The sequence below is a fragment of the Rhinopithecus bieti genome, unplaced genomic scaffold (assembly GCF_001698545.2).
Source record: "Rhinopithecus bieti isolate Rb0 unplaced genomic scaffold, ASM169854v2 scaffold_14229, whole genome shotgun sequence".
Taxonomy (NCBI): domain Eukaryota; kingdom Metazoa; phylum Chordata; class Mammalia; order Primates; family Cercopithecidae; genus Rhinopithecus; species Rhinopithecus bieti.
This window is the reverse complement of record NW_016807978.1, coordinates 1941409-1953777: the sequence shown is the minus strand read 5'-3', so window position 1 is coordinate 1953777 and position 12369 is coordinate 1941409. Positions and strand designations below refer to the sequence as shown.

The 12369-nt window shown below is 42.3% G+C and overlaps 1 protein-coding gene across 1 annotated transcript in view; it reads left to right on the top strand.

Moving 5' to 3' along the window:
• Positions 1 to 368: 368 nt before the first annotated feature.
• NOP58 (NOP58 ribonucleoprotein) overlaps positions 369 to 12369 on the top strand; it is a 38362-nt gene continuing 26361 nt past the window's right edge. Inside the window, 3 exon segments of the mRNA XM_017884368.1 lie at positions 369 to 639; positions 8158 to 8234; positions 10333 to 10385. Of these exon segments, the coding sequence (XP_017739857.1) occupies positions 595 to 639; positions 8158 to 8234; positions 10333 to 10385 (175 nt within the window). The 5' untranslated portion in view covers positions 369 to 594.

Genomic DNA, 12369 nt, shown 5'->3' with positions numbered 1-12369 from the left:
GAGGTCAACAGGTCGAGACTATTTTGGCGAACATGCTGAAACCCTGTCTCTACTAAAAATACAAAAATTAGCTGGGCATGGTGGTGCGTGACTCTAGTCGCAGCTACTCGGGAGGCTGAGGCAGGAAAATTGCTTGAACCCGGGAGGCGGAGGGTGCAGTAAGCCGAGATCACACCACTGCACTCCAGCCCGGGCAACACAGTGAGACTCCGTCTCAAAAAGAAAAGAAAAAAGAAAAAAAGGCGCAAAGGCTCCGTTCAGTCCTTAGATCCCACGATACAAACTTTCCCCTCCCGTCCCAGCCCAGTGTGGCGGGAACATTCTGGAAGTGACGGCAGTCTCTGCGGCAGTCTTCTGTCGGAAGTGACGTCGCTATCCCAGAATCCTTAGAGAAGGAGAAGCGCGTTCTTGCGTCCTGGTCCTAGTACAGCGTGGAGGGCTTAGGGAACGTGTTCTGATTCTCTGCGGGACGGCTAGCACGTTTGTGCTTTGCCCGCCGCGGCTTAGGGGACATTTTGGGGCCGCGTAGTCGGTGTTTTTGAACTGAGTCCACAGCTCGTGGCGGGCCGTGCGGCGCCCTGACCCGGCCTCACCATGTTGGTGCTATTTGAAACGTCTGTGGGCTACGCCATCTTTAAGGTAGGTGGAAGAGCGAGCCGTTAAAGGAGGAAGGCGGGTGCTGGACAGACGGGGAGAGGGAAAGACTTAAGCACAGAACTACTCAGGGTAGCGTGGGTGCCTGTTATGGCCCTGGCTCTGGGAGGAGGGAGAAGGGCTTTACACCTGAGAGCCCTGTTACGGGTAACACGTGGCCCCGCCGTTTGGGGAGACCCGTTCTGCGTTAAAGGATTTTATTTCCTCGGGTTGAAGAGGTGGGCAGCGGCGTGTTAGAATTTAACAGTATAGTTATAGGGAATTCGGATTTTCTTATAGATGTTTTGAGGAATGATCGAAAGTTTTTTTGTTTTTTTTTTTTTTGAGATGGAGTTTCGCTCTTGTAGCCCATGCTGGAGTGCAGTGGCGCAATCGTGGCTCACAGCAACCTCCGTCTCCCGGGTTCAAGCGATTCTCCTGCCTTAGCTTCCCGAGTAGCTGGGATTACAGGCATCCACCACCACGCCTGGCTAGTTGCTTTGTTTGTTTGTTTGTTTTTTTGTTTGTCTGTTGGTCTTTTAGTAGAAACGGGGTTTCACCATGTTGGCCAGGCTGGTCTTGAACTCCTGACCTCAAGTGATCCAACTGCCTCGGCCTCCCAAAGTGCTGGGGTTACAGGCGTGAGCCACCGTGCTCTGCCAATCGAAAGGATTTAAGCAAAGGAATGACCTGCTAATTTGTCTTAATACAGTTACTCTGCTATGTGGAGATTAGACTCGAGGAGGTAAGAAAGGCAGCAAGAATACTTTTGCATTCATTTAGACAAGATGAAATTGCCTGGTATGGAGATAAACAAATATCGACAGAAATTTTGAAGGTAGAACAGAAAGGATTGGCTGATAGATTGAATGTGGAGTTTTGGTTTAAATAAGATGTTAAGAAAGTTTCTTGCGGGGGAAGGACTAAAGATTTCCGGTTTGGGCTGTGCAAAGCTTGCAATGTCTATTAGACCTGATAATACAGTTGTGTAGATCGGGCAGTTCAGTATTTCAAATTTGAAGCTTAGGGGAAACAATCTGGGCTGGTGATGTCAATTTGAGATTTGGTTGTTTTCATGGGGAGAGTTTGACAAGTTCGTCAGCACTGAAATGGTTGAACGGTAAGACATTCGTATCGCAAGATGCTGTGAGATGTCAGTAAGAATGAGTGCCTTTTCTTGTGCCGTGCACTCTTCTGAGCTCTGCGAATATAGCAATGAAAAATAAAGTTTTATGTATATTCTACATATATATGTGTTGGTAGAAAGCAAAGATAGATAAAAATAAATGCAATACAATTTTAGCTGTGAACCAAAAAACCATTTGTGGTGTGGATGCAGAAGGTCTGAATGGATGCGGAGTTCTCCATGTTTCACTTCTGACATTTGAAAATACGCAGTTTGCATTTGATACGTCAAATACTTATTTTTAAGAAAACCAATAAAATCATTAAAACCGAAAAGGCAGTTTTGCTTGTTTTTACCTTAATTGGAGTTATCTGTAATTGCAGTGTTAGTAGTTTTAAGGATTGTAAAGTTCCTTAGTCCCCTTTAGAGCTACGAAACATGTCAATTTTACTTTTCTCCAGCTTTTTGGAATCTTATCTAAAATCTCATGTAGAGTTCTGCATAGCTCCAAATTCTCTTAGCCAATGTGGTCTGTCAGTGTCTGTCGACGAATTTCACCGTTAATTGATACAATATGCTGCCCTGAACCGGATGTTAAGAGGAGCGACTGTGCACAGTGCACTGGTGGTCTCCCGTGGTAGGAAGGTATTGGCTTATCAATGGTCCGCCTAAAATTTTTTTTTTTTTTAGAGACAGAGTCTCCCTGTGTTGCTTAGGCTGGTCTCAAACTTGTGGCCTCAAGGTGCTGGGATTACAGGCATGAGGTACAGTGTTCTGCCCACTTCCGTATTTAGGGCGATTCGAAAGGAAAACACTTCAAAAATTTATTGTTCATTAACAGGGTTATATATGTGTATATGTATTAATATAAAGACATTATGTAAAGCAACTTTTGTGATTAATTCTAGGATATTATAAAAATTCAACCTGTGGCCGAGGGCAGTGGCTCACACCTGTAATCCCAGCTACTCGGAAGGCTGAGGCAGGAGAATCGGTTGAACCTGGGAGACAGAGGTTGCAGTGAGCTGAGGTGGCACCACTGTACTGCAGCCTGGGCAACAAGGCAAGACTCTGTCTCAAAAAAAAAAAAAAGTACTCCTGTGTCCTTGTGTCACGTGGCACACAGCATAAGATTTTAGTCTTGCTCATACCAGATTTCCTTCAGCTGCTCTTCGTGTGGTAGCCATTAGTACGTATAACTATTTCACATGAGATATAAGTGATAGGACTGAGGAAGTGAATTTTAACTTATTTGAATTTTAATGGTTATATTGTACAGTGTAGCTGTGTAGCATAGCATTTTGTGTCACTTCGTTTTCTCAAGGTTTGGAGAAAGATTTTTGATGTATATACCAAATGCCTGTATAAAACCTAGGCGTTGAGCAATGTATTTTTTGTAAATTTATTGGGGGTACTTTACATACTGTATAACTCGCCTGTAGGTTTTAGTTGCAATCCAGTTTTATAGTACACTTTGTTGTATAAAGTTATGCCCATTTTCAAGTTAGTCCTGCTCTAGACAACCACTGATCAGCTTTCTTTGCATAATTTTTTCTAGAAGTTTCATGTAAATGGAGTAGTATTTTAGTCTTTTTTTTTTTTTTTTTTTGAGACGGAGTCTTGCTCTGCCGCCCAGGCTAGAGTGCAGTGGCCGGCTCTCAGCTCACTGCAAGCTCCGCCTCCCGGGTTCACGCCATTCTCCTGTCTCAGCCTCCCGAGTAGCTGGGACTACAGACGCCCGCCTCGTCGCCCAGCTAGTTTTTTGTATTTTTTAGTAGAGACGGGGTTTCACCGTATTAGCCAGGATGGTCTCGATCTCCTGACCTCGTGATCCACCCGTCTCGGCCTCCCAAAGTGCTGGGATTACAGGCTTGAGCCACCGCACCCGGCCTGTATTTTAGTCTTTTATGTTTGGCTTTTTTCACTTAGCGTAGTGCTTCTGAAGCTAACCCAAGAGCTTTTTCACTCTTGTTGCGTGTATGGATTTGTTTCTTTTTGAGCCGTGCACATTTTAAACTAATTATCAGTTTTATCTTGTATTCAAACAAATTTCATAAAACATTACTTGCTCATATTGTATGGGGAAGTAAAAGTTAGCATCACGTATTTACACAAAATATAGAGGTTGGGTGCAGTGGCTCATGCCTGTCGCCCTAACACTTTGGGAGGTGAGGCAAGAGGATTGTTTGAGCCCAGGAGTTGCAGACCAGCCTGGGCAACATAGCAGGAAGAAAATTAGCTGGGCACAGTGGTGCTTGCCTGTAGTCTCAGCTACTGCAGGAGGCTGAGGTGGGAGGGAGGTCATGGCTGCAGTGAGCCGTGATTGGGCCTCTGCACTTTAGCCTGGGCAATAGAGTGAGACCTCATCTCAAAAAAAAAAAAAAAAAAAAAAAGAAAACCACACAAAGTCTCAAGCAATCAATTAAAAGTGAAAATTAGGAGGCTGTGTATGGTGGCTCATACCTGTAATCCCAATACTTTGGAAGGCTGAGGTGGGCAGATCATGAGATCAGGAGTTTGAGACCAGCCTGGACAACATAGTGAAACCCTGTTTCTACTAAAAATACAAAAAATAGCCAGGCATGGTGGCACGCGTCTGTAGTCCCATCTGAGGCGGGAGAATCACTTGAACCAGGGAGGTGGAGGTTGCGGTGAGAAGACTGTGCCTCTGCACTCCAGCCTGGGTGACAGGGCGAGACACTGTCTCAAAAAAAAAAAAAGTGATTAAAATTATTAATTCCATACAGCCTCACCAATATTCTGTGTCAACTGCCCAAGTATTGGATAGGATAGCATTAATCCTAAAATGCACAACCCCCATATTTAACATCCCTAAAATTGGGATGTCTTAAAATTGATGACAGGTCAATTGGGAGTGTAAAAGAATAGCATAAGCCGGGTGCAGTGGCTCACACCTGTAATCCCAGCACTTTGGGAGGCCGAGGCGGGAAGATTGCCAGACCTCAGGAGTTGGAGACCAGCCTGGGCAACAGGGTGAAACCCTGTCTCTACTAAAATACAAAATAAATAAATTAGCCAGGCATGGCAGCATGTGCCTGTAATCCCAGCTACTCGGAAGGCTGAGGCAGGAGAATTGCTTGAACCAGGGAAGTGGAGGTTGTAGTGAAGCCGAGATCATGCCACTGTGCTCCAGCCTAGCCGACAGAGCAAGACTCCGTCTCAAAAAAAAGAATAGCATATTATTTGGTGAAATATAGTATGCACAGATATTATGCATATATTTTTATTTAAAAACCAGCTGGGTCAGGCACCATGGTTCCTACCTGTAACTCCCAGCACTTTGAGAGGCCAAGGCAAGAGGATCACTTGAGTCCAGAAGTCAGAGATCAGCCTGGGCAATAAAGCAAGCCCCTGTCTCTACAAAAAGATTTTAAAAATAGCTAGGTGTGGCAGTGTGCGCCTTTAGTCCTAGCTACTTGGGAGGCCGAGGCAGAAGAATCGCTTGAGGCCAGGAGTTTGAGGCTGCAGTGACACAGGACCACACCGCTGCACTCCAGCCTGGACAACAAAGCGAGACCCTGTCTCTGGAAAAACAACACAGCTAGTAAATATAAAACTATACCTTGCTAATAAGCATTATTTATCAAGTCCATAATATAGCACATCTACACATTAACACGCAGTTCTAGTCTGCTTATGTATTTTCAGTAAAAGAAACAAAATTGCAAGTTGTATAAAACTTAGATGAGTGTGACAAGATGATTTTAGGGATTTGTTCTGATGTATAAATTTAATCACACATGGTTGAATTAGATATGTTGGTAAAAATAACCCAAACTAGAAAAACTTAGTCACACAAAGCAGTAAAAAACGACAAAGCCTAGAGTTGGTATTAACAATTTATACACTAATAGTTCTACCTTTGTATATCATGAAGCTTTAGAATCCAAAGACATCTCACCAAGCCTCATGACTATACTGAAAACATTGAATAAAATTTTTTGAAATTGTTCAGAGAATGCAGCTAACCGTAACTGAAGTTCACTATTTTTAAGAGGATATGTATCAAATAGGGGATATGACTCATGAGGAAAATTCATATTTTTCTAGCTGAAAAGCAAGTATATTTGAAGATAACATTTGGGTAACAAAATTGCCATATTTAAAACATACTGTCGGCCTGGTGCGGTGGCTAACGCCTGTAATCGCAGCACTTTGGGAGGCCAAGGCGGGTGGATCACGAGGTCAGGAGATCAAGACCATCCTGGCTAACACGGTGAAACCCCCGTCTCTACTAAAATACAAAACTTAGCCGGGTGTGGTGGCGGGCGCCTGTAGTCCCAGCTACTCGGGAGGCTGAGGCAGGAGAATGACGTGAACCCGGGAGGCAGAGCTTGCAGTGAGCTGAGATCGTGCCAATGCACTCCAGCTTGGGCGACAGAGGGAGACTCCGTCTCAATAAGTAAATAAATAAAATAAAAGATACCATCACCATTCTTAAACTGAAGTTAAAATAACAAAGGAGATGTAATAAAATCAGGGCAATTCCTGAGCACACAAAGGTTTTCAAAGACTATGTTATGACAGCCAAAACCATTACTACAACAAATAAAACTACCGTGTTCCCAACTGTGCAACGACATCTTGAAGAAAACATTACTAATAAAGACAATCTAAATATGAAACTCAGAGATATTGCTACATTTTCTGTTTTACATTTGTCTCAACATTTTTTTATTTGTCTCAAATTTTTAATCATTTCTTTTCAGCCAGGGTAATTATAAATATTTGTATACAAAAATCCATTTTAAGTTTTATCATTTTAAGTTAAGATAGAATAATTTCCATTTCTAAGTAGAAATAGTATGCAACTATTACCATCGCAATCTTTAGCATTGTTGTTACAATAATAGTAGCTTTAAAACGAGTCTTTATATTTTATAGATACAAACTGAAATATTAACAGGTAAAATTAAATTCTAGGTCTTGCTTCAGAACAATAAGAGGGGGCTGGGTGTGGTGGCTCACGCCTGTAATCCCAGCTCTTTGGGAAGCTGAGGTAGGTGGATCGTCTGATGTCAGTAATTCAAGACCAGCCTGGCCAACTTGGCGAAACACAGTCTCTACTAAAAATACAAAAACTAGTTGGGTGTTGTGGTGCACGCCTGTAATCCCAGCTATTCGGGAGGCTGAGGCAGGAGAATCGCTTGATCCCAGGAGGCAGGGTTGCAGTGAGCCAAGATTGCACCACTATACTCCAGTCTGGGTGACAGAGCTAGACTCCATCTCAAAAAAAAAAAAACAAAACAACATTTAATGTGATTCCTAAAAGTATGCATGAACATGCGTTGCACAGACATTCAAAGTCTTGGAGAATATATACCTGAATGTTGATGAGTATTTTGTTGATTACCCTACATTTAAAAAATTTTCACACATCTAGATGTGTCTCACAATTGGTGATAGTTTTAGAGAGATCCATAATACTTTCATGTTAGGATGATCATAGCAGTAAATTATGAATATCTATTGAAAGTAGGCAATAAAAGGTTTTTTTTGTTTGTTTGTTTGTTTGAGATGGAGTTTTTTGCTCTCGTTGTCCAGGCTGGAGTGCGGTCACACAATCTCGGCTCACTGCAACTTCCGCCTCTGGGTTCAAGCAGTTCCCCTCCGTCAACCTCCCAAGTAGCTGGGATTACAGGCACGTGCCAGCACGCCCAGCGAATTTTGTGTTTTCTTTTTTTATAGAGATGGGGTTTCTCCATGTTGATCAGGCTGGTCTCGGACTCCTGACCTCAGGTGATCTGCTTGCCCCCGCCTCCCAAAGTGCTGGAGTTACAGGTGTGAGCCACTGCACCTGGCACAAATAAAAGTTTTTAATTATTATAGTACTTTATTGTAAAGGGATTAATGGCTCTTTTAAAAGAAAAGTTCTCAACCAGGTGCAGTGGTTTACGGCTATAATCCCAGCTACTCAGGAGGCTGAGGCCCTAGAATCTCATGAACCCAGAAGGTGAAGGTTGCAGTGAGCCAGGATTGCTCCACTGCACTCCAGGTTGGGCTACAGAGTGAGACTCCAGCTCAAAAAAATAAAAAGAAAGAAAGGTTCCCTGCCCTACCCCCCTAGCACCTGTAGCTCCAGCTACAGTCCAAGGCTGGGGCAGGAATATCACTTGAGACCAAGTAGATCCTAGACTGTGAATAGCCACTGTACTACATCTGACTGGACTAGATCTGAATTCCATTCAGCTGTTAAATGGGCAATTCGAACTAGTAATTTGACCAAAAATATATGCATGGTAAGAAAACTAGTTCATTATCTTAGTGAAAGAAATAGCTTCTACCACCCTCATTTTACATGTAAAATTGTACTTGAAGAATGCAGCTGTGTATGCCTAACCTGTACCATTTAAAGAAAACTAAACATTTTATTATAGGTTCTAAATGAGAAGAAACTTCAAGAGGTTGATAGTTTATGGAAAGAATTTGAAACTCCAGAGAAAGCAAACAAAATGTAAGTAATCTTGAAATCTGTAATTTAGCAGTTAACATTTAGAGCTTGTTTTATTTTTTACATTTTTTTCCTGATTTATATAATATTACATTCGTAGTTTTCTGTTTTGAAATCTGTTTCAGGAATAATTTTGGTATGAACCTAATTATTGCAAATGTTTTATTTGGAGTATAGGCCATCTCAATTAATATAGAGGCAGTAGTCCCTCCCTTACCCACAGGGATTATGTTCCAGAAGACCCAATGGGTACTTTAAACCTCGGATAGTACCAAATGTGATTGCTGTCAGGAACACATTTGTCTTCATGTCTTCCATACACAAATGTAATACCTTTTTTATCTTAACAGTTACCACACACAGGGGTTGTAACCTGCTTTTTGAGGTGCAACAGCAAAACTAACATGAACTTTTTCCTTCACCACAATTTCATGGAAGATTCATTCTTAGTGTAGATCTTAAATCTTTGTTTTTTGTTTGTTTGTTTGTTTTTTGAGACAGAGTCTTGCACTGTCTCCCAGGCTGGAGTGCAGTGGCGCGATCTCTGCTCACTGCAACCTCTGCCCCCTGGGTTCAAGCTATTCTTCTGCCTCAGCCCCCCAGGTAGTTGGGATTACAAGTGCTCACCCCTACGCCCAGCTAATTTTGTGTTTTTAGTAGAGACAGAGTTTTGCCATGTTGGTCAGGCGGGTCTCAAACTCCTGACCTCAGGTGATCCACCAGCCTTGGTCTCCCAAAGTGCTGGGATTACAGGCATGAGCCACCGCATCCGGCCTAAATCTTCGTATTTTTATGTGTATTTAAGGGACCACACTAGCATGTTCCCTTATCAGGTAAGAAAACTTTGCTTAAGATGACACTGTTTCTGGGCGCGGTGGCTCACATCTGTAATCGTAGTACTTTGGGAGGCCAAGGTGGGTGGATCATTTGAGGTCAGGAGCTCGAGACCAGCCTGGCCAACATGGTGAAACCCCATCTCTCCTAAAAATACAAAATTAGCCAGGCGTGGTGGCGCATGCCTGTAATCCCAGCTACTTGGAGGAAGCTGAGGCAGGAAAATCCCTTGAGCCTGGGAGGTGGAAGTTGTAGTGAGCCAAAATTGCACCACTGTACTCCAGTCTGGGTGGCAGAGTGAGACCCTGTCTCAGAAAAAAAAGATGATACTGTGTTTTAGGCAAATAGAAGACTAGTTTTCCTTCTTAAAGGGTTATATGCTTTGTTGGGTTAATTTGATTCGTTGTTGTCAATGATGTATTCTTGTTGGAACTGAATCTAAGTGATCTGACTCAATATTCGTCACTACCACTGAGACAACAATGAATCAACTATATGTTTCTTTCTGCATAAAATACTACCCTGAGGCCGGGCGTGATGGCTCACGCCTATAATCCCAGCATTTTGGGAGGCCAAGGCAGGCGAATCAGTTGAGCCCAGGAGTTCCAGACCAGCCTGGGCAACATAGGGATTTCTACCAAAAACAAAAATAAACCGTGCGTGGTGGTGCACACTATAGTCCTAGCTACTTGGGAGACTGGGGCTGGAAGATCCTTTGAGCCCGGGAAGTCAGGGCTGTGGTGAGCTGTGATTGCACCATTGTATTCCAGCCTGGGTGACAGAGTGAAGGGAGACCCTGTCTCAAAAACATAAAGGGTAGGATGTAACAAGAATGAGATCTGACAATAAGTTATTTTTTAAATGGCATTTGTACAGGATAGACAAATGAATATCATGAGATTCTTAAAAGGGACCCACATACTTTTTCTTGAATCAGTTCTATGCTGTATAATAAAGTTATCTCTGTATGGCTTTATGCAATGGGAGTTGGTATTAAAGCTTCAACATCTTTACAGTTGGCCAAAGTTTCCTTCAAAGCCTACAACTTTCTTTTAATAATCCAAGCATTACTAGTCAAACATTTAGAAAAACTAGTAATTTTATGAAGAATATCTAACTTCACACCCTGACACACAATGATAGGCATGTTTTATTGGTGTGTGCTTTGAAAACAGTCAAGCACTTCTTTCCAAGTTATGTGGCTTTTGAATCAATGCACTGTCCCCCACCCCCAATAACATGTTTCTTCTCTTTTTTTTAATTCTAGAGTAAAGCTAAAACATTTTGAGAAATTTCAGGATACAGCAGAAGCATTAGCAGGTAAAGTAAAAAACTAGAAGCTTGCTTTTTTGAAAAAATTAAGTCTTAGCCACTTGCTTTTCTTGTTAAAAGGTTGTTTGCTTCAGTTGCCTGTGTTAACCTTATTCAATGTTGTCAATGATGCATTCTTACTGGAACTGAATTTAAGTGATCTGACTCATTCGTCACTACCACTGAGACAACATTGAGTTAGCTTTTTTCACCATAGGGCTGGTTTTCCCCATGTGTGAGGAGAGGTGAGAAGTGGTTAAGTTGATCTCCCTGTGGAAACCAGCAACATAATGCTGAAGCACAATTCAGTAAAAGGTGTTCTACAAGGGACCAAGGTAATGTGGTCAAGTACACAGCTCTCTCCTCATTTTAATCCAAGGGTAGAGTTGTAATCTTGAGAGCAGCCAGGATTCACAGTTGAAAAAATAATGTAAAAAGCTCTTCTTGGCTTATAGATTTTTAGTTCAAAAAAAGCATATCAATATTCAGATTCATCCAGAAACTGACAGAGGTGTTATTTTTAAAAGATTTAGAAGAATGGATGAATCATACTCTTCAACTAGATTTCATCATGGGACAACAGAGTGGTAGGGTTTATTTACTATAATTGACTGCGGTAGGTCTTACAGTTTTGGTTTTTTAAGTGTTGGATAAAACAGGAAGAGCAGATATAAAGCCCAAATCATTGAATTTTCAACTGCCTAAATTCTCTATCACAAATCAACCAACTGTTTGGCGGTGTAGTTTGAAAATGAAGGACTCTGAGAAAGAATATGGCTTAAAGCTGGGCAAGAATATGACAGATGCAAAAAATTGTGTTAAATAACCACAGGAGAAAGGTACCGTTTTTGTTCGAAAATTGGGAATCCAACTAAACATTCTGGAATGTAACAGACCACCCTAACCTTGGCAGAGGGTAGACTGAAGGAAGACCCATAGGGCCAGTTTCTTTGTTTTTTTGTTTTGTTTTGTTTTGTTTTTTTCTTGAGACGGAGTCTCGCTCTGTCACCCAGGCTGGAGTGCAGTGGCCGGATCTCAGCTCACGGCAAGCTCTGCCTCCCGGGTTTATGCCATTCTCCTGCCTCAGCCTCCCGAGTAGCTGGGACTACAGGCACCCACCACCTTGCCTGGCTAGTTTTTTGTATTTTTTAGTAGAGACAGGGTTTCACTGTGTTAGCCAGGATGGTCTCGATCTCCTGACCTCGTGATCCGCCCGTCTCGGCCTCCCAAAGTGCTAGGATTACAGGCTTGAGCCACCGCGCCTGGCCCTGTTTTATAAACATAGTTCTCCGGCTGCTTCACCAACCCTTCAGTAATTAGAGTTATATACAGCCATAAAGAACAACTGTGGTAATATTAACTGGGAGAATTTTTTAAAAGTATGGGTAAAAATTTGTTAAAAAAGTATGGGTGAAAATTTGGTAAAATTCCAAGCAAGATTGTGTTACCTGTATTCCAACTCTAGGGGGTGATGTTGACATAGACTGGGATATGAACAGTTCCTAGTGGAGATGTAGTGTGCTGCAGTCCTGATCTCAAGTAGTCTCTTCTGAATTCTTTTTTGCATATGATCTTTAATCTGCTTGGGATATTTCTGGCCAGTCCTTATTAAACTGTATTAAATGGACAAACCAAGCTTTTGCCCAAACAAGCAGGTGTTTACTATTAATACCTAATATATTGAGCACATACTGATTGTCACATTTATGTTTATGATTTCATAATTGTTATTTAATTCTTGAATCCTGTGAGGAAGATAACCATCATCTCTGTGTTACAGATGATAAAACTTGAAATTTGAGCAGTATTTCCAGATTCCTTTACCTAGCTTCTTTGTTTTTTTTTTTTTTTTTTGAGATGGAGTCTCGCTCTGCCACCCAGGCTGGAGTGCAGTGGCTGGATCTCAGCTCACTGCAAGCTCCGCCTCCCGGGTTCACGCCATTCTCCTGCCTCAGCCTCCCGAGTAGCTGGGACTACAGGCGCCCGCCACCTC